The sequence below is a fragment of the Bos grunniens genome, chromosome 16 (genome assembly GCF_055505025.1).
Source record: "Bos grunniens cultivar Pamir isolate PY7600 chromosome 16, Bosgru_T2T1.0, whole genome shotgun sequence".
Taxonomy (NCBI): Eukaryota; Metazoa; Chordata; class Mammalia; order Artiodactyla; family Bovidae; genus Bos; species Bos grunniens.
In genome coordinates, this window is record NC_141180.1 from 50,290,700 (window position 1) to 50,312,512 (window position 21,813).

The 21,813-nt window shown below is 39.3% G+C and overlaps 2 protein-coding genes across 12 annotated transcripts in view; one reads left to right on the forward strand and one right to left on the reverse strand.

Moving 5' to 3' along the window:
- Nucleotides 1-1,915: 1,915 nt before the first annotated feature.
- Nucleotides 1,916-20,298, reverse strand: TFB2M (transcription factor B2, mitochondrial). Of its 6 annotated transcripts, none has more exons than XM_086344997.1 (9): nucleotides 19,831-20,298; nucleotides 18,923-19,011; nucleotides 12,414-12,516; nucleotides 12,081-12,234; nucleotides 11,598-11,746; nucleotides 9,476-9,565; nucleotides 6,907-6,969; nucleotides 4,115-4,266; nucleotides 1,916-2,641 (listed from the first exon to the last, which is right to left on the reverse strand). In XM_086344997.1, the coding sequence occupies exons 3-9, from the start codon at nucleotides 12,429-12,431 to the stop codon at nucleotides 2,464-2,466; spliced, it is 804 nt and encodes a 267-aa protein (XP_086201123.1). In that variant the 5' UTR covers nucleotides 12,432-12,516; nucleotides 18,923-19,011; nucleotides 19,831-20,298; the 3' UTR covers nucleotides 1,916-2,463. The 6 variants fall into 6 exon arrangements, with proteins under 6 accessions (XP_086201123.1, XP_086201120.1, XP_086201124.1 ...); XM_086344994.1 differs by having other exon boundaries at nucleotides 12,414-12,519; XM_086344998.1 differs by lacking the exon at nucleotides 12,414-12,516 and adding an exon at nucleotides 14,469-14,574.
- The window catches only part of CNST (consortin, connexin sorting protein), a 99,255-nt gene continuing 97,300 nt past the window's right edge, over nucleotides 19,859-21,813 (forward strand). The window contains exon 1 of one of the 6 annotated variants that reach the window (XM_086344982.1): nucleotides 19,859-20,666. The gene's annotated coding sequence lies outside the window, so the exon portion shown is untranslated. The remainder of the gene's footprint in view (nucleotides 20,667-21,813) is intronic. The other 5 variants (XM_086344983.1, XM_086344986.1, XM_086344984.1 and 2 more) reach the window with 5 other exon arrangements.

Here is a 21,813-nt window from a genome sequence, read left to right on the forward strand (position 1 = left end):
AAGAGTAACAGATTTTATCTTCTTGGGGGGGTGACTGCAGCCATGGAATTAAAAGACACTTGTTTCTTAGAAGGAAAGTTATGACAAAGCTAGACAGCATTTTAAAAAGCAGAGACATCACTTTGCCAACAATGACCCTATAGTCAAAGCTATGGTTTTTCCAGTAGTCACGTATGGATGTGAGAATTGGACCATAAAAAAGGCTGAGCACCGGAGAACTGATGCTTTCGAATTGTGGTGCTGGAGAAGACTCTTGAGAGTCCCTTGGACTGCAAGATCAAACCAGTCAATCCTAAAGGAAACCAACCCTGAATATTCATTGAAATGACTGATGCTGAAGTTCCAATACTTTGGCCACCTAATGTGAAGAGGTGACCCATTGGGAAATATCCTGATGCTGGGAAAGACTGAAGGCAAAAGAAGAGGGCAGCAGAGGACAAGATGGTTAGATAGCATCACTGACTCAATGAATATAGTTTGAGCAAACTCCAGGAGACAGTGAAGGACAGGAAAGCCTGGTGTGTTGCAGCTCACGGGGTCACAAATAGTCAAACACGACTTAGCAACTGAACAACCTATTTAAATGTCGCATGTTAAAAAAAATCAACCAAGAACTACAGGGACCCATCCTACACCTCAACTTCTTTTTCTGCCCCTATACAGCCAAGTTTACAACAAAGCACACACTCCCACCATCAGGGTTGTGGCTCCACCACTTATTTGAAACTGGCCTAACTGATAATTACATTGCTTGTAAATTTTTAGTTAACTGACCTCTCCAGAGGCTTTGGTTACTATTGACTCCCCTGTGTTTTTACTGTGCAACAAGGCTAACTTTAATTCAAAATTCTTGGGGCACCTGTTACCATGAGCAACTATCCCCACATATTAAGCTTCATTAATTACTTTATTTTTTAGTGAATACATAATTATTAATTTCTTTTCTTAAACTCTGTATTATATCAACATTTACCACTACCACTCCTGCTGCTGCTAAGTCACTTCAGTCATGTCTGACTCTCTGACTCCATGGATTGTAGCCTGCCAGGCGCCTCTGTCCACAGGATTCTCCAGGCAAGAATACTGAAGTGGGTTCCATGCCCTTCTCCAGGCATGTTCCCAACCCAGGGCCTGAACCCGCATCTCTTACACCTCCTGCATTGGCAGGCAGTTCTTTACCACTCCTGCCACCTGGGAAGCCCCAGCACTCCTGATAATAACCCTGATAAACGCCACTATTACTCATTAGGAAACCAAGGCCTTAGAAGAATCTAAGGTGAAACAAATGTTTTAAAAAGATTAATATAGCAGTAATAAACAAGATGTAATGAAAATGAGAGAGAAGTAGGTAAGTTTCAGGAGAAATTTAGACTTAAGGCATAGGACTGAGAAGGAAGACTGAAAGACATTATGAAGATCAGACAGATTATGTAATAGCAGGATAGGAATTACAAGAGAAAAAAGGACTCAGAGTTTCTAGCTGGACTGAAATGTAAACCAAGGACAATAGCAGGAAAGTCAGGAAGAAATGGTTTTGCTAAATATTATTACTAATGTGCCTTACAGTGAGTTACTAATAATATGTCTTAGGTATTATGAAGTATTATATATAACACCAAAGAAATCTAACAGAGGAGATTAGATATGCCTCAGGTAAAATCTAGAAGCTTCTTCAAAGAGCTAAGAAAACAGATATTTTTAATTCCATTTCAGTTAAGTTCAGTCGCTCAGTCGTGTCTGACTCTTTGTAAAAGTCTTAACTTCAGATGTTCTTGACGGAACAAAAATGCATGAAACTTCTGAATAACAGACTGATTAACTCACTGAAGTATACTGACTACACAAGACAGAATTTAAAGTGAAGAAGTCAGGGTCAGTTTTATGTTTGAACAGATAGAAACAAAAAGTCACAAAATCCTATTACTTAAAATATTTTTATTTCTAAAAAAGTTTAAACCATATTAAAATTTAAATAACTGTACAGTACTTGATAATACATTTCAATAAACTGAAAAGTAAAACAAACCTATTAAATCAGTTTACTTTCCACGTTTCTGTACTCTTCTGCTCCCCCAGGAGGATATAAAAATCGACAGCGAAAATGGAAAATTTAAATACAGCGTACGATATAAGGCCAAAAGAATTTCTAAAACTAAATTTCACCTAGTAATACCCTATAACTACCAGTGTGCTTACAACAGACAGGAATTTAAAACAAAACAAATCCAATTTGATTAAATCCTCAATTAACAGACGTTTTCATTTCATTCGAATAAAATAGCAACCACTGTTTTATCCAATACACCATTATCAGTCCAGAAGAAATGATCTGCCTAGTTGTGCAAAACAAGAACAGTTATCTTCTGAAAGGATGTGAGCTTTTCAAACTCAGTTCTTTTTCATCTGTGTCATAATTTCCAAAATAGTAGACAGCTCCAGTTAATGTCTTAGCAGTCCACTTCACTATGAGAGTGTATCCTCCATGAATTCATCATATAGCCACTTACAGGTATCATCTTTCGAACATTCTATGGTTTCAAAAAGGCGCAGAAAGTCTTTAGGGTACATATCTACTACTCTTACATCCTTTTTTTTTTTTATTTGCTTCAATATATGCACTGCATCAATTGGACTCAATGACCTGCAAAATAAACACAAAGTAAATCTGCTTAAATATCTTTCATAACAAAACTGGCAGTGAATGCTGATAGAGGTGGTTTCTAACCCCAATTTTAAACATCTAACAATATATGTAAATTAATCTTATTCAATTTAAGAGCCTGCATATCATAAATAGCTTTAACTATGTCTATATTCCTAAAGTTTCATGGCTTGCTGCAATGAAAAGAGCAGATTTAGGCTTTAACATGTTCTAATTGATTCTTAAGCAAAACACTAGTTTAACATTTGTCCTTCAAAAAAATTCTTCTGCCCACCTGCTTCATCTTTTAACTCTCTTTGCAAAAAAATTAACTCCATTTACGTTTAGGTAGAAGTTCAGTAAGTATTCAAACAGCAGAAACTACTGTCTGTTTTCAAAGAGGAAATAATTTTTCACATTTTTGTTTAACTATTACTGTGAATAAATTAGAAGCAGATAATAAACTTATAATTTATAATTACATAAATTATAAATAAATACTGCTGCTACTGCTGCTAAGTCGTTTCAGTCATGTCCGACTCTGTGCGACCCCAAAGATGGCAGCCCACTAGGCTCCTCTGTCCCTGGGATTCTCCAGGCAAGAACACTGGAGTGGGTTGCCATTTCCTTCTCCAATGCATGGAAGTGAAAAGTGAAAGTGAAGTCGCTCAGTCGTGTCTGACCCTTAGTGACCCCATGGACTGCAGCCCACCAGGCTCCTCCATCCATGGGATTTTCCAGGCAAGAGTACTGGAGTGGGGTGCCATTGCCTTCTCCAATAAATAAATAAGCACTGCCTTATTCTGTATTGGTCTAGTGAGAAACCACCAGTGAGCCTCTGACAATAACAAGTAAACAACTGTAGTAAAATGTTTTGGAGGAAAATATTCCAATACTTTTCTGACTGTGAATGGAATCCTGGTGACGGGTATAAAAATCCTTGCAGTTCATAGCGTCTCAAAAGCTTTAGGTAGAAATACAGGGTATGACCCACAGTAGGAGGACCTGGGTGGTATAATGATTTGTGCCTACTTTGGTTAGGAAACAGAACCACTGAGGACAGGCAATGACCAGATGCAGACGGTGGGTATGCCACCACTAATGCCAGTGGCAAGGAGCCAGGTCTTCATGTAGATTAATCTCGACAAAGATAAAACAAATTTTAGGCATCCCCAGTTGTTTTTTCAAAGAAGGGGGAAAAAATTAAGCTCACGAGAGCTTAATTGGAAAATTAAGAAAATTAACTGGAAAATTAATTTCCTTAACTGGAAAATTGTGTGGAAAATATATTTTCCTCAAAATATGTACCAGCAAAAAGGAAGTATTTTGAAGCAATATTAATAGATGAGTGAAAACATGGTCCCTCACTGTTAACGAAGCCATAAAAGATATAAAAACAAAGCTCTTAACATGAAAGCACAATTCTCACATTAAGTTGCTACTTTTGTATTTGCTTGTATAATTCTTACTTACGGTAAATGGTCTATTAGCTTGGCATTGCGTTTCATAAAACATTGTCTTAACATGTGAAAAAATACATCATAGTTAAAAGGTGTTAAGGTTCCTGTAAATAAATTTCTATGAGGAGTCAACTGAACAAAACACAGGTTTTGTTCTAATGATTCCTGCAGAGAAAGGAAAATAAAATGTATTAGTCATAAAATATTGCCCGTGAAAGACACTGTTCACTGATGCATTCAATTTACCTTTTGGAAGACAGAATCATCATAGACCCTGAGTGTCTCTAGAGCTTCTTTTTGGATGTGCCAATAAAACAAGGCCCCAGTTGCTCTTAACCTGGGCTATTCTCCTGGGGGATGAGATAATGCCCCTCTACGGGACAAAATGTTTGCTATAAAAGGGATGGACACCCCCAGCTCTGTGTTCCTCAGCTGCAAGGCAAACCCACTGCACGCACACCACTCAACCAAGCAATTCACATTTTTCCAAGGGACACAGGGCTATGTGTCTCTGGCCAGCACTACGAAAGAGTGACAGCTTATTAACTTGTAAGCAGGGGAAAATGAAATCCTAAATGTGACACTTATATATACTGAGTCTCTTCTGTATTTGAGGCATAACAGCAAACACTAAACATAAAAAAATTATTGCCTTATAATTTTTATTTGCATTTTAAAAAATATAGGGTTAGCAAGCATGGCCTGCCTGTTTTTGTATACTACGGAACTACAAATGGTTTTTACATACATAAAGGACTCTTAGAAAACAAACAATACCAACAAATCCACAGAGGACATGTGATAGACTGTATGTGGCCTGCAATCATAAAACATGTACTCTCTTTTACACAAAAGGTTTGCAACCTGCTCTAGTATATAGTGTTATACAGATTAAAATAAAAACTGTACATGACTTGATGTAACGTTAAGCTGTTTCTCCCCCCTAAAATTAATTCCTCAGAGCACAGGGAGCCTTATGCTTGAGTTCTTAGGAAATCTCACATATTAGCTAGTAATCTCTTATTTAGGCTGCCCAGGTGGCTCAGTGGTAAAGAATCCACCTGTCAAGCAGGAGACATGGGTTTGATCCCTTGGTCTGGAAAATCGCCCAGAGAAGGAAATGGCAACCCACTCCAGTATTCTTGCCTGGGAAATCCCATGGACAGAGGAGCCTGGCAGGCCACAGTCCATGGAGTCGCGAAAGAGTAAGACATGACTCAGCTACTATACAACAATCCCTTTCTTTATTAAAAAAAAATGTATATATACACATATGTAAACAAAAATACTATTTGTGGAAGGCAAGATGGCCAAAAAAGAAAATCTCAATCAGCTTTGGTTTCTGCTTTTGAATTCTTGAGGCTGAAGAATAAAAAAGCAAGGCAGTAAAATTTTTAAATATTTAGCAATTATTAACTAGGGAGGGGAATAACGTTACAATTGAAAGCATTGTTACCAAGTTTTTTGAAAGTGACTTTAAAAAGCACCTTGTAGATAGATCTGGAGTTACAGATTTTGGTTCATTTGATAAATAAGGAAGAAAAAATAACCTCCCCAATGTCAACGAATGGCTATTTATATTTAATAGCTTAAGAGAAAATTTCCAGGAACAACACAAAAACATGGCTTCAAAAAAGTGGAAACCTCAAACCATGTGGATAATGAAGATCATGAACTTTAGAAAATCTGTTAAATATCTAAAAGTGCTTCTTAACAATTATGAACACACCAACATCAAAGACACATGTGAAATACCTGAATAAAAATTTCTCTTGAAATGTAACATTTGGTTATTTCATCTTCATCTCTAAAAGTCTGAACAATTATGTTAGCCAAAACAACATTGTACCTTTTGACACTGTCAACGAGCCAATGAGAAAGTGCATTAAATGCAGGGCGTTACTCGTTTTCAGGCCATATGGATAAACACTTAGCGGTGCCAAGCCAAAATGCACCCTGTTTTGTGAGGCTCCATAAATTATGTTCACAGACAGGGGAACACCACTAAAACTACAACGATCGCTGCTTACTCTGAAGTCATGATTATTTAAAAATGGAACATTTTCCTGTTTTCCTTTAGTGGCAAGAGTGAGAAAAAAACAAAGTAGGAAGCGATTGGGAACGTCATACTGAGCTAATACACTGAGATTAGGGCATCGTTAGCATTTAATCCCAAAGTGGAACTTCTGAATTGAGTCCAAAAATTATTATAAGTAGCTCCATATAATCTAAATGGAGGATCACTTTATAACATCATCACTTTGGCACCTTATAAAGGGAAAAAAAAATCTTGTTTTTAGTTTATCAAATTAGATGACTATTAAAATAACCGTATTTTCCAAATTTGAGATGTATCTTCATTTCAAAAATTAAAAAGAGAAGACAGAATCTGGGTTTAAGCCTATTATTATGCTGGCAAATAAAAGCGTCTGTCTACAATGCAGGAGACCAGGGTTCGATCCCTGGGTCGGGAAGATCTCCTGGAGAAGGAAATGGCACCCCACTCCAGTATTCTTGCCTGGAAAATCCCATGGACGGAGGAGCCTGGTGGGCTACAAGTCCAAGGGGTCGCAAAGAGTCAGACTCGACTGAGCGACTTCACTTTCACTATACAAATAGCTGAAAAATACAACTCTTTACCAAAATAATTTGAATATTTATTAAAAGCAATAAGATATATTTTTTAAAGTTCTAGATATTCTAAAATTTAAAATTTCAGTAAATACAGAATACCAGGTAATGCAAAAGAAAACAAAGTATGTTACATTCAGAGGAAGAAAGGAAAAGGTATTCATTCATTCTTACCCTATGCCTTTGCTTTTCCAGCTCTCCCTTTATAGCATACGTGTCAAATAATGAGGAAGGCTCCTTGAGGGAAGATAAATTAAAAAAACACATTTCTTTCATTTCTTTTTGGACAAAGTGCCATACATCATTACCGCCTTAAAAAATGTCTTGCCTATACAGCAGAATAAATTAAAGCCAAGTCTAACCGAATTTAAGAAAAATATGCGACAGTTAAATCATACACATTTTTCTTCTCTTTTTTTTAGATAAAAGGAGGGTCAAAGGTCTATCCCAATACTGGTAACTCTATTACTTGCTTAGATAAACACGGCTGCCCTTAATATAATTATGTAAATACATTCTTAAGTTAGCAAGCATTTCTCTATTATAGGCACAATCAGTTTAGGGGCTAATAGATCAATACTGAGGATGTTTCTGTTCTACTTTAGTGGAAAAGTCACTGATATGAATATGCTGGGACATGTAAGGAGACAAACTATGTCAATTTTTAAAAGAATCATTACTTCTTTGTATCTAACTTTGGTATAAACAATTTTGTATGTGAAGCAATTTTAAAAGATGACCCAACTGAGAAATTGTGTGTGTTTGTGTGTGTGTGTGTGTGTGTATGTGTGTGTGTATATACCCATATACACACAAGAATTTATTTAATATGTGTACATACATTAAACACATATTTGGCTTCCCTGGTGGCTCAGATGGTAGAGAATCAGCCTGCAATGCAGGAGACCTGGGTTCAATCCCTGGGTCAGGAAAACCCCCTGGAGAAGGAAATGGCAACCCACTTCAGCATTCTTGCCTGGAGAATTCCATGGACAGAGGAGCCTGATGGGCTTCATGGGGTTGCAAAGAGCTGGACACAACTGAGCAATTTTCACTTTCATATACACACATTTAATTCCAAAAGAACAGCATTTGACACAGAGTTAAAAGACTAAGACATAATATTGGGTGTAAGGTTTGAAAGTCTACTGTCAAAAATGATAATTTATTACTAATTGCAGCTGCTGCTGACATAGAATGAAAAATGCAATTGTTGCCCATCAGTTCCCAGCAGTTTCATGAATGTTACCGAGAGGAGGAAGGCAGAGCAATAGCAGTAGCAGCAGGCAGTGCACAGCACACTCCCACACCTGGTCTATCTACAGTAGTTTAGGGCTCTGCAGTGGGCACAGAGGAGACCTCATTTCTATTTACCAAACTCACAGGAGAGGAAAACCTACAAGACCTTGGGAACTGGGTTTAACAATGGACCCTCTGGTAGGAGACACATTAATATAATGGAAAACTGTTTAAAATGCTGGGTCTGGAATAACTTGTCCTTTCTGGAGGTTAATAAATGGCAAAAGTCAATATAGGGCTTTTGAAAATAAATACTGCAAAAAACAATAAAACTATCCTGAAAGCTGAAGTCCTCTGAGGGCCTCTTTGAAGCAACTAAACAAAAGTCAGGAGGAGAGAACAGCTGAGATGAAAAGCCAACAGAATGAGAAGAGATCAGTGGGGTTAAGAGAGGATTCTAGGGAAACCAAGAACTATAGCACCAAGACTGGTATGGGCAGAAAGCAGGGTCAGTGCCATGAAGGTCAAAGGCGAAAAAGATTTCTGGGAATACAGAAAAGGGATGAGAGCACGGTAGAAATAAGACAAGGTACAGAGTGATCCAAGCTAAGAACCTGGGATGTGTTGGAGGGAAAAACCAGAATTGGAACAAAAGCTAAAATCAAATGAGATCACATTCTAACGACCAAGCTCGTATTGAAGATCTTAAGGTGTTTCTGGACAGAAGCAATGAAGAGACTCCATGGAGAAACACTGTACGCGACTTTAAAATTAAACAAATATATCTTTGGAAGAACAAGGGTTCGTAGAACATTCACAGACATATCCCTAACAATAACTTGATGGATAATCTACCACAATAAAAAACAGAATGCGCAAACTATGCTATGAAAGAAATGGTATGTATCACTTTTTTCTTATACTTTAGGCCTCTATTAAAAATGCCAGACACACACATACACACGAAAGGGTAGCCACAAGTCATATGTAGCTCCTGAACACGTAAAGTGCGTCCAGTCTGAATTGGTTTTAAGTGTAAAATATACACTGGATTTTTACTACGCAAAGAAGAATGTAAATTATACAATAACCTTTTTTCACTTTTTATAACGTTACTGTTTAAAAATGTAAAATTACACATGTGGCTTGTATTATGTTTCTATTAGATAGCTCTGATCTTGCCTAAGGAAATAAACTAAAAAGGAGAATGCTCTATAATGAGATATTAAATAGCCATTAAAAACAAGAAAAATGTTTAGATAGAAGGGAAAAAAATTTTGTAATTGACTATTAGCTATCAAATTTTAAAAAAAGGTAAACTCTCCACTGTAAAAGAATAAACACTTTTACAATGAAATACGTATTTGTGACACAAAACATCGCCACAGTGCTCTATTATCTTAAATACTTGGGAAAAAAGAAATTTAATTTTTCTTCATTTACAGAAATGCAGCCTCTTTGAAAAACAATGAACCTCTTTGTTGAAATTTAGGATTTTACTCACCGTACACACGACCTTGATCCCACAAGCTGTTTGACCGAGCACACTTAATGACTGATACAAGGCTGGAGTTTGGGGATTTGCCGTTAGTTTCTAGTAAAAGGAAAATACACCAAAATCAACTGTCAGATCTTAATAGCATCTAGAAACGGTAATAATATCTTAATAGCATCTAGAAATGAAAGAAAATGAGAATTAAATGCAAAATCTTAACCATTTCAAGTAAAAGTCTCCTTAAACTTTCATACTGAAATATATCATCGTGTACATTTAACATGTGAGCCTGATGGGCTACATATAGACTGAATGTAGTCCACCATGCTCCACTGTGCATGGAATTACCCTGGTAAGAACACTGGAGTGGGCTGACATTTCCTACTCCAGGGGATGTTCCTGACCCAGGGATTGAATTCGAGTCTCCTGTGGCTCTTGCATTGGCAGGTGGATTCTTTACCACTGAGCCATCTGGGAAGTTCTTCTCTTTCCAGGGACAGTCACCATTTACTTACTATTTGGATCTGGGTGAGCAAATCATCTTTTCATCTCTGGACCCTGGTCCCCCACAACCCCCATCCCAATCTGTAGCTCTTAAACAAATAAGCATTTCCAGTTATCTTGGATTAAAACATGAATAACATGAAGCATTCTGAGCAGCAAAGAAACATAACTTTCAAGGACTTTAGGAGGCCCTCAGCTTTCAGAGAATAAAAAGTCTACAACTATATGTTCACTACAGCATCATTCGCAACAGCCAAGAAAGAAATATAATCTAAGTGCCCACTGATAGTTCAATGGGTAAAGAAGACGGATAAAGATGGATATGTTCTTTAAAAATACGTGTGTGTGTATATATATATATATAGACACATATATATACATTACACAGACACACAAAATATAACTCAGCACTAAAAAAGAATGATCTCTTGCCATTTTTGACAACAAAGGATGGATCTACAGAGTATTAAGCTATATCAAATAAGTCAGACAGAGAAAGACAAATACTGTATAATTTTATTCATATGTGAAATCTAAAAAACAAATAACAAACATAAAACAGAAACAGAATTATAGATAGAACAGAAGGTTGCCAGAGGTGAGGGGGTGTGGGAATAAATGAAATAGGAAAAAGAAATTAGCAGGCACATGCTCTCAGTTACAAAATAAATTTATCAGAGGGATGAAAGGTACAGCCTGGGAAATATAGTCAATGATACTGCATCTCTGTGTGATGACAGATGCTAACTAGACTTACCACGGTGATCATTTTCTAATACATAGACATTTTAAATCACCATGTTATATATATCAGGAACTAACGTAGTGTTTAGATCAATTATACTTCAAGAAACAAATTCATACATCCCAAGAGTTCTCTTCACAAGGAAAAGTATTTTTTTTTTAATTTCTATCTGTATGAGATGATGCTTAGAAGACTTATGACAATCACTTCATTATGTATATAAGTCAAAACATTACACTATATACCTTAAACTTACACAGTGCTACATGTCACTTATATCCATTGATAAAAATGGATAAACGAAAGATGGTGGGGTGGTGTAAATATACAACAGAGTTATTATTCAGCCTTAACAAGGAATGACATTCTGACATGTGCTACAATTTGGATGAACCCTAAAAAGACAGAACAGTAAGTGAAATAAGCCAGACACAAAGTGGAATACTGTACGATTCCATTTACATGAGGAACACAGACTAGTCAAATTCATAGAGGCAGAAAATACGGTTACTAGGGGTCCAGGAGATGGGGGAAGGGGAATTAGCTGCTTAGTGGGTGCACAGCTTTAGAATGGAATGATGAAGAAGCTCTGTGAAGAGACAGATGCTGGTAAGAGCTGTGCCACAAGGTGAGTGCACTCACTGCAGTGCAACTGTACACTTCAAAATAGCTACAATGGCGAACTTTAGTTACGTATGTTTTATCACACAAAAACCTTTTAAAAATAAAACCTAAGGAGCGCTCTACAGAAATTTAAAAATAACCTCGGTACTCTTAAATGTCATGCGCCCAAATTAAAATCACGCAGATTAAGACTAATCTGATAAAAATCACAGTACTCTTTCAAAACAAAAACCTAATCAGGTACTTGTAACAACCTACCCGGCATTCCTTTTCAGAAATAAACAAATTTAGTTCTGCTCGTCCATATTTATAAACAGAAGAACAGGAATACAGGTCATGTAAAATTTTCCAAAGTGTGTTTCTCTCAGTTTTAGCTGGTAAGATCCCAACTACTTTTAAAGGGAAACCTGTTAAGGATACAAGCAAAAGTATTTAAATAAATTCTTAACATTTTTTTCCTATGAGTATACTTTACTGAGTCAAATTAGGTTAACAAACTATATTGTTTTAAAGTTACTTCAATGAAAACTAAGCCTTAGCATCATTCCATGATCTAGAACTTAGTCCCTACAAAATTGCTCTGATTGAATCTAGGTGACGGAAAAGCCATAATCAATTTAAGAGCAACTGCCCATAAACTATACTATGTAAATATTTACACAAATCTTAACAAACCTGGTATACTGCTAAAGAAAAACTGACAAACTCTAAGCTACTTCTCTACTGAAAGACAAAAATCACCTTTTTTCCAAGGATGTGCTTCCACTCCCAAATACTGAAAAAGCATATCTGAAGTCATAACGGGAGGGGTCACCATGCCATGATTTCTAGGGTCCAGTTTAAAGAAGTCACAATAGATCACTTCTAGTCTTCCATTCACACTGTTTCCTAAGGACTAGAGAGAGAAAGAGAGAACTTGTTTAGAAATTTTAGTGTTTAAAAATGGGAAGATGTTTTATAACAGAAAATAATAAAAATATTAAAGTGAAAGACAGATAGATCCAAGAGAATATTTCTAGACAGATTCAAGAGAGTATTCCATTTTTTCCCAGAACAGTTTAGTAAGTCCTTTACCAAACAAACATGGCCCATTCTGTAGGTCACTCTCTAGCTTCTTCTTAATTTTTCCTTTACTTTTCCTAAAGTCAGAGCCAGCAACAGAAGGAAAGCTCCTTGCCTGCTAGAAGACAAAAAATATACCTCAATCTTTTTACTGCCCATACGTTTTTCACCTGGCAGTGCTTGAGAACTTACTAGTGAGAGGAAGTACTAGCTACTGACTCTACAAACTTAATTCGAAGTTACTAAAAATCAAACAGAAGAAAGCAACATTTTGATGTGCACACTGAGGTTCTCATGCACAAAAAATTCTACAGGTATTTACAAGGTTTCAGTGAATCTTCAATTTAAAGTTATGAGTTAAAAGAAAAAACTAAGCTTTCTTAACTGTTTGAATTCAACCTATAAATATGACTCTATTTCTAAATTTAGCATTTAATGATTACTTTCAAGAGGACCCTTAAAAAAAACTAGTGATAGAAAAAGGCACAGAGCTGGGAGTGGAAACAATACATTTTGGTCATGATAATTTTGAGACACCTATAACGTGACTTAAGTGGAGATGCAGGTAGGAAGTTGTAGACCTGGATACTGAAGTACAGGTTGAAGACATAAATGAACTAAGACACAGTTTACCACAAAAGCCTTAGGAAGTGTGCCTTTGGAAGCATAACTATAAACAAACCAAGTGGAGGTGATGGAATTTCAGCTGAGTTATTTCAAATCCTACAAGATGATGCTGTTAAAAGTGCTGCACTCAATATGCCAGCAAATTTGGAAAACTCAGCAGTGGCCACAGGACTGGAAAAGGTCAGTTTTCATTCCAATCCCAAAGAAGGGCAACGCCAAAGAATGTTCAAACTACCACACAACTGCACTCATCTCACATTCTAGCAAGGTAATGCTCAAAATCCTTCAATCGAGGCTTCAACAGTACGTGAACTGAGAATTTCCAGACGTTCAAGCTGGATTTAGAAAAGGCAGAGGAACCAGAGATCAAATTGCCAGGATTCGTTGAATCATAGAAAAAGCAAGGATATTCCAGAAAAACATCTACTCTGCTTCACTGACTACACTAAACCCTTTTGACTGTGTGGATCACAACAAAATGTGGAAAATTCTTAAAGAGATGGGACTACCAGACCACCTGGCCTGCCTCTTGAGAAATCTGTATGCAGGTCAGGAAGCAACAATTAGAAGCGGACATGGAACAACAGACTGTTTCCAAATTGGGAAAGGAGTACTTCAAGGCTGTATATTGTCACCCTGCTTATTTAACTTCGATGCAGAGTGTATCATGCAAAACGCTGGTATGGATGAAGTGCAAGCTGGAATCAAGACTGCTGGGAGAAATATTAATAACCTCAGATATGCAGATGACACCACCCTTATGGCAGATAGTAAAGAGGAACTGAAGAGCCTCTTGATGAAAGTGAGAGAGCAGAGTGCATCCAGTCCCATCACTTCATGGCAAAGAGATGGGGAAACAATGGAAACAGTGGCAGACTTTATTTTCTTGGGCTCCAAAATCACCGTGGACCATGATTGCATCCATAAAAGACAACTGCTCCTTGGAAGAAAAGCTATGACCAACCCAGATAACATATTAAAAAGCAGAGACATCACTTTGCTGACAAAATCTGTCTAGTTAAAGCTATCGTTTTTGCTGTAGTCATATATGGATACGAGAATTGGCCCGTAAAGAAGGCTGAGCACCGAAGAATAGATGCTTTCGAATTGTGGTACTGAAGAAGACTCTTGAGTCCCCTGGACAGCAAGGAGATCAAACCAGTCAATCCTAAACAAAATCAACCCTGAATATTCACTGTAAGGACTGATGTTGAAGCTGAAGCTGCAATACTTTGGCCACCTGTTGTGAAGAGCTGACTCAGTGGAAAAGACCCTGATGCTGGGAAAGACTGAGGGCAAGAGAAGGGGGAGACAAGAGGATGAGATGGTTGGATGACATCACTGACTCAATGGAAAACAGTTTGATCAAACTCTGGGAGATAGTGAAGGACAGAGGAGCCTGGTGTGCTGCAGTCCAGGGGTCGCCAAGAGTGGACACACCTGAGCGACTGAATAACCACCACAAAAGATGATGTCTCTTCTACTGAATACACATAGCTATTTCTTCAACAATAGTCTTCACAATTCAAATGAGATATAACTCCATCTATTTAAATAAAAACAAAATTAAAGAGTAGTTGATTTACACAAGTTGTGATGATTTATCATTATAGAACAATTTACAACATGTGTATCTCTAGCACATCCAAAGAGGAAAACAAATTGTTCCTGTTTGAAACACTATTAATGTGGAATCTGAAAATTTTATCAGGGGAGTGGACTAGGGGAGAGAAGGATTTTAAATTTAGGTAAACATGCTGAGTCAAGCATTAACCTTGAAAATCCTTTTAGTTTTTAGTACAACTGAGAGCCTTTAGGTGGCTAGAAGCACTGCTTGCTAAGAGCACCACTTAAGGCTCTGATTTAGGGTTGCAAAGGTTCTATTTAATTACTTCTCTTTTATTCTGGCACATATATATGAATTCACTCGAAACTTTGAATGGCTCTTCACTTTCAGTTCAGTTCAATTCAGTCACTCAGTCGTGTCCAACTCTTTGCGACCCCATGGACTGCAGCACACCAGGCCTCCCTGTCCATCAACAGAGCATCTTTTAATTTCTCGGCTGCAGTCATCATCTGCAGTGATTTTGGAGCTCAAAAAGATAGTCTGTCACTGTTTTCCCATCTATTTGCCATGAAATGATGGGACCAGATGTAATGATCTTAGTTTTCTGAATGTTAAGTTTTAAGCCAACTTTTTCACTCTCCTTTTTCACTTTCATCAAGGGACTCTTTAATTCTTCACTTTCTGCCATAAGGGTGGTGTCATCTGCATATCTGAGGTTACTGATATTTCTCCCGGCAAACTTAACTTCAGCTTGTGCTTCTTCCAGCCCAATGTTTCTCATGATGGACACTGCCTAGAAGTTAAATAAGCAGAGTGACAATATACAGCCTTGATGTACTTCATTCCCAATTTGGAACCAGTCTGTTGTTCCATGTCCAGTTCCAACTGTTGCTTCCTGACCTGCATACAGATTTCCCAAGAGGCAGGTCAGGTGATCTGGAATTCCCATCTCTTTAAGAATTTTCCACAATTTGTTGTGATCCACACAGTCAAAGGCTTTTCTTAGTCAATAAAGCAGCAATAGATGTTTTTCTGGAACCCTCTTGCTTTTTTGATGATCCAACGGATGCTGGCAATTTGAACTCTGGTTTCTCTGCCTTTTCTAAATCCAGCTTGAACATCTGGAATTTCATGATTCACATACTGTTGAAGGCTGGCTTGGAGATTTTGAGCACTGTTCAGTTCAGTTCAGTCGCTCAGTCGTGTCCGACTCTTTTCGACCCCATGAATCGCAGCATGCCAGGCCTCCCTGTCCATCACCAACTCCTGGAGTTCACCCAGACTCACGTCCATCGAGTCAGTGATGCCATCCAGCCATCTCATCCTCTGTCGTCCCCTTCTCCTCCTGCCCCCAATCCCTCCCAGCATCAGAGTCTTTTCCAATGAGTCAACTCTTCGCATAAGGTGGCCAAAGTTTGAGCACTACTTTACTATCATGTGCTGCTGCTGCTGCTAAGTCGCTTCAGTCGTGTCTGACTCTGTGCAACCCCAGAGACAGCAGCCCATCAGACTCCCCCGTCCCTGGGATTCTCCAGGCAAGAACACTGGAGTGGGTTGCCATTTCCTCCTCCAATGCATGAAAGTGAAAACTCAAAGTGAAGTCGCTCAGTCGTGTCTGACTCCTAGCGACCCCATGGACTGCAGCCTACCAGGCTCCTCCATCCATGGGATTTTCCAGGCAAGAGTACTGGAGTGGGGTGCCATTGAGATGAGTCCAATTGTTGAAGTAGTTTGAGCATTCTTTCACATTGCCTTTGGGATTGGAATGAAAACTAACCTTTTCCAGTCCTGTGGCCACTGCTGTTTGTTTTCCAAATTTGCTGGCATATTGAGTGCAGCACTTTCACAGCATCATCTTTCAGGATTTGAAATAGCTCAACTGGAATTCCATCACCTCCACTAGTTTTGTTCGTAGTGATGCTTCCTAAGGCCCACTTGACTTTGCATTCTAGGATGTCTGGCTCTAGGTGAGTGATCACACCAATGTGGTTATCTGGGTCATGAAGATCTTTTTTGTAGTTCTGTGTACTCTTGCCACCTCTTCTTAATATCCTCTGCTTCTGTTAGGTCCATACCATTTCTGTCCTGTATTGTGACCATCTTTGCATGAAATGTTCCCTTGGTATCTCGAATTTTCTTGAAAAGATCTCTAGTCTTTCCCATTCTATTGTTTTCCTCTATTTCTTTGCACTGATCATTTAGGAAGCCTTTCTTCTCTCTCCTTGCTATTCTTTGGGAACTCTGCATCCAAATGGGTATAACTTTCCTTTTCTCCTTTGCCTTCACTTCTCTTCTTTTCTCAGCTATTTGTAAGGCCTCCTGAGACCACCATTTTGCCTTTTTACATTTCTTTTTCTTGGGGATAGTCTTGATCACTGCCTCCTGTACAATGTCATGAACCTCCATCCATAGTTCTTCAGGCACTCTATCAGATCTAATCCCTTGAATCTATTTGTCACTTCCACTGCATAGTCGTAAGTGATCTGATTTAGGTCATATCTGAATGGTCTAGTGATTTTCCCTACTTTCTTCAATTAAGTCTGAATTTGGCAATAAGGAGTTCATGATCTGAACCATAGTCAACTCCTGGTCTTGTTTTTGCTGACTGTATAGAGTTTTTCCATTTTTGGCTGCACTTTATAATGAGTTAAAGGCTGGGCTCAAGCTACTGCTAAGGGGAAGAGGGAATGGAGACTTAAGACGTTTCAATTTTGCACTTCTATTTACAGTTTCAGAAATATTTTCAAGGGTAGTCTTACATTCTCTCAAGAAATACTGTGTGTGAGGAAGTCTCCAGACCCTAATTATCCTTTTTTCATTGATTCAATTGTTTTGAGACTGTTACTTTGACCTTATAGAAAACCATTGTGTTACAGAATAACAAACTGTAAACAGGACATGTTAATGCCATCTGTAGTTCAGTTCACTTCAGTGATTCAAATGGGTACATCTTTCCTTTTCTCCTTTGCCTTTAGCTTCTCTTCTTTTCTCAGCTATTTGAAAGGCCTCCTCAGATAGCCATTTTGCCTTTTTGCATTTCTTTTTCTTGGGGATGGTCTTGATCATTGCCTCCTATACAATGTCATGCCTCCGTTCATAGTTCTTCAGGTACTCTGTCTATCAGATCTAATCCCTTGAATCTGTCACTTCCACTGTATAATCATAAGGGATTTGATTTAGTTCATACCTGCATGGTCTAGTGATTTCACCTACTTTCTTCAATTTAAGTTTGAATATTGCAATAAGGAATTGATGATCTGAGCCACAGTCAGCTCCCGGTCTTATTCTTGCTGACTGTATAGAGCTTCTCCATCTTTGGCTGAAAAGAATATAATTAATCTGATTTTAGCATTGACCATCTGGTAATGTCCATGTGTAGAGATTTGTCTTATGTTGTCGGAAGAGGGTGCTTACTATGACCAGTGCATTCTCTTGGAAAAACTCTGAACATGTAGAGTAATCTTCAAAAGTAGGCACCCTTCTAAATACCAAAATAAAAGCTATCTTGTTTTTAATTTCCAGGTTGAAATTACAGATGGCTTTGTTTACTTAATCACATTCAAGATCTTGAATCTCTGAACAATTTTGTGTGTCCTTTTTCTTGTCATGTTTTTGGACTTTCAGCAGATTAAACATCAATTACATAACCTGATTATAATCTTGGTTTTTTTCAGTTGTAGAAAAACAACCATCTAATGTGTTGTATGGTTTTATTTTCCTGAATTGAACCAAATGATTTATAAAAGAAGGAAAGAAAGGAAAGAAAAAAAGAAAAAGAGGCTGGCAATGAGGCCAGGAATTTCCACTTTACTGTTTACTGAACTTATCAGCCATACATGAAGCTGAATTCACTAAAAAATCCATTTGGATAATACCTTTACTCCACGGAGTTTTATAAGAATACATCAAACTTCTCCAGCCTCTGAGTCCTTAAGTCCTGAAGTCCAGGGTTAGCATAGTCCCATTAACCTAATACTAGCAACTAGATTCTAAGCTCCCTTCCAAGCCCCTTCTAAGAAAGAAGAGGCACAGGATAGTCCACTAGTGATGAGGAAACAAGCCTAGAGACACCAGTTATACATTTTGTTCAAAGTCACCCACATGTAGCAGAGCTAGAATTAGGAAAAAAAAGTTTGAATCCTATCTTTCAGTCATTCAGCAATCATTGATACTTACTCTGTTCTATCCATTGAGAGTAAGGAGATATTCATGGCATAGCCTGTAAGAGTGATTCTTTAAAAATAATCTGTGTGCTTAATTTTACTTCCCTAAAACACTGGAATGTAGCTGACTGAACAATAAATTATTTTTAAAAACAAAAATATACCTTCAATTCTGGAATAAAATTTTTGTCACTTTCAAGGGCAATCACTCTGGCACCACTTTCAAGCAATGCTCGGGTGAGCACTCCAGGACCTAGCACATTAAAAGAACGAAAAGTTCATTTGCAAAAGAAACACCATAATCTTTTTCAATATCAAAGAAATTAGATGTTTTACCTGTATGATCTAATTTTAATTCTCACAACATCCCCAATGTAGATATTACACTCCTTATTTACACATAAAGAAATCGGGGATTAGACAGTCACTTTACTCCAACATCAAAACCGATACGTGGTGCTGCATGGCTCTGAAAGCATTCCGTCAAAGAGTGAAAAACCTGCGCTCTTAATTACAATGTTCCACTACCTCTCAAGAAAAAAAAACAAACAAAAAAGCTTGCCTCTAGCTTACCAGTTACTATTGGCTATCCGGATATTTTAATAGCAAAGGTACTGCGAAACCTAAACAGAACTTGAGAAGGAACTGGCAACCCACTCCAGTATTCTTGCCGGGAAAATCCATGGATGGAAGAGCCTGGTGGGCTACAGTCCATGGGGTCGCAAAGAGTCGGACACGACTGAGCAACTTCACTCCACTTCACTTCAAACAGAACTTGACTGCTCGTGATAGGAAATGGTGCTTTAAAAAAAATTATTCTTCAGTAAGTCTATAAATCTTGTGTTCCCAGCATCCTGCTACGGTCTATGGAAAATGCACTAAAGAGATGAAAAGTTCTTTTGGGAAGATAGTGAAATCTAAGAGCATGTTTTATCAAAACATTTTGTAAAGTGCAAATTGATACAGAAATATGGGAAGTCAGGATTAACACAGACCATAAAAGTTCCTTAAACGAAGGGGTCATGTTTCTGACAGTACGCAGACGTGAAAATGCAGTCCGCGAGGGACTCACCTGGATTGCACTCCAGGATTAGCTGGCCAGCTTTTCGTTTTCCCCGCAGCATGCGCACCACGGTCTCAGCCACTCTCGGACTGGTTACGTACCGCTTGGTCTCGGAACGGGACTTGTACAAGCGCGAAGACAATTTCCCAAATTCCACATCGGGCTTCAGTTGCGTATGAAAGTCATACAAGCCACGACAGTTCTCTGCCGGGACGTCCTTCCACCTCGCCACTCCGGAATTCAAAACGCAAAATCGCCCAGCGCGGGTAAACGCTGAAAGCGTCAGCCGAGAGGGAATTCCCGCCCCCGGGACCCACATTCTCACCCTCTAAGGCCTGTCCCAGGGTCGCCCAGGATCGTTACATTGTCGACGAACTCCATACAGGGCACACCCCACGTGCCACTTAGCTCTACTCTAGGACTAGGCCGGCGGAAGTAAACACTCCACCCTGTGCCTGCGAATGACCTCTCCGTCTTGCCTTTGCCGTCACTTCCGTTTCCGTGCCGGCGCAGACGCCGGAGGACTGCGAGTGGACGGCCGGGGAGAGAGAAGGCCCGTCTAGGCGGTGTCTGAACTGGGACTCTATGGTCGTCTGCCCTCTGTGCCTCCTCTCTAGCCGTCCGCGCTCTATGCTCCGCGGTCCCTGGCCGCCGGCCGCCCTCCCGCCTGCCGGGAGGGGTGAGCAGAAGGAGGCGGGGCGGGAAGGCGAGAGGTGTCTCCTACACCCGACCGGCGGGAGACCTGAGCAACCTCTGTGACAGCTCGTCGGCCGCCATGTCAGCGAGCGGGGCTGGAAACAGATTCGGCGCCCGGCGGTAGCTCTCCTTGCGTCTCCTGTTCCTAGGTAAGGAGAGGAAGAGCGAGATGCAGGAGACCGGCCGGCTGGCGGCCGAGGGGAAAGCCATTGGGACCCCCCCTCGTTCCTTCCCCGGCGCTGTCCTCCTCTGGCATCGCCGCCTCTGCCCTCCGGGCGCGGTGGAGCCCCGTTCCCTCACCTCCGCCCCTTCTCCGCTCCCCTGTTTTCCTCTTTTTCTCTCGCCGCCTTGGCCTCTCCCTGCGCCGCGCGCCCATTTCTCCCTCCCTAGGGCACTCGCGCCAGAGGTCCTCCGTCGCCCGGCTGCCCGCGGAGCCTGCGGCTTCCTCTGCGCTTCTGTTCCTTTTCATTCTGTTGCCCACAGTCTCCACCTCTGCGGGTGATTTGTATTTTACTTCATACCTGTTCCCCGCCTCGCCTCACCACTTAGGCTGTCAAGAAGCACCTAGTGCCTCCCATTCCTCCCTCCGGGCCAGTATATACCTTTGTTTTATTTTTATTTGCGTGTTGTTAAAGATGTAAAAGTTAAGACTTAAAGAAGAAAAATGTAAAAGCTTAGCATTTCTTCCTAGGCTTGGAAACATAAAGGTCTTAGAATGCTTATGTTGTTGCTTTTGTAAACTTAGTCCAACACATCTTACTGTGGAATGCAATTTAAAAGAGAGATTCCAAAGACTCTAAAAATAGGATGCCCTAATGGAAAATTTGGCAGTCTTTTTAACCTCTTAGGCAGTGTTAGAAGCCTCAGTTCTTTGAGAGTGATTTCAGTGTTTAAGGATTATACTCAAGAGCTTTACCAGCATCACTCTTTGTACCAAGGCAGGAAACTGCAGGCATTCAACTTCCTATTTTAAAATATGCACCATCCTTTCTGCATACTTTACTGGCCGCGTAATTGATCTTGGCATTTTAAATGCACAAGGAAAAGGTTTCTAAGGAATGTATCACTTAGCAAATAGAAGTCTGAGGGTTTACTCAGCTGGTAAATATCAAATGGAGAAGGAATTGGTGGCCAACTGTGATCTTTTCCAATTATAAATTTGTTAGGACAGCATAGAAAGTATCTTCTCAACTGTTGTGGAGCCCAGGGGACCCTTTGGTCTTAATTTTTAAAAATTCTTTTTAAAATGGGATTTTGCCATTGACAGTTCTCCAGAAGTTATTATTCTTGCACCCT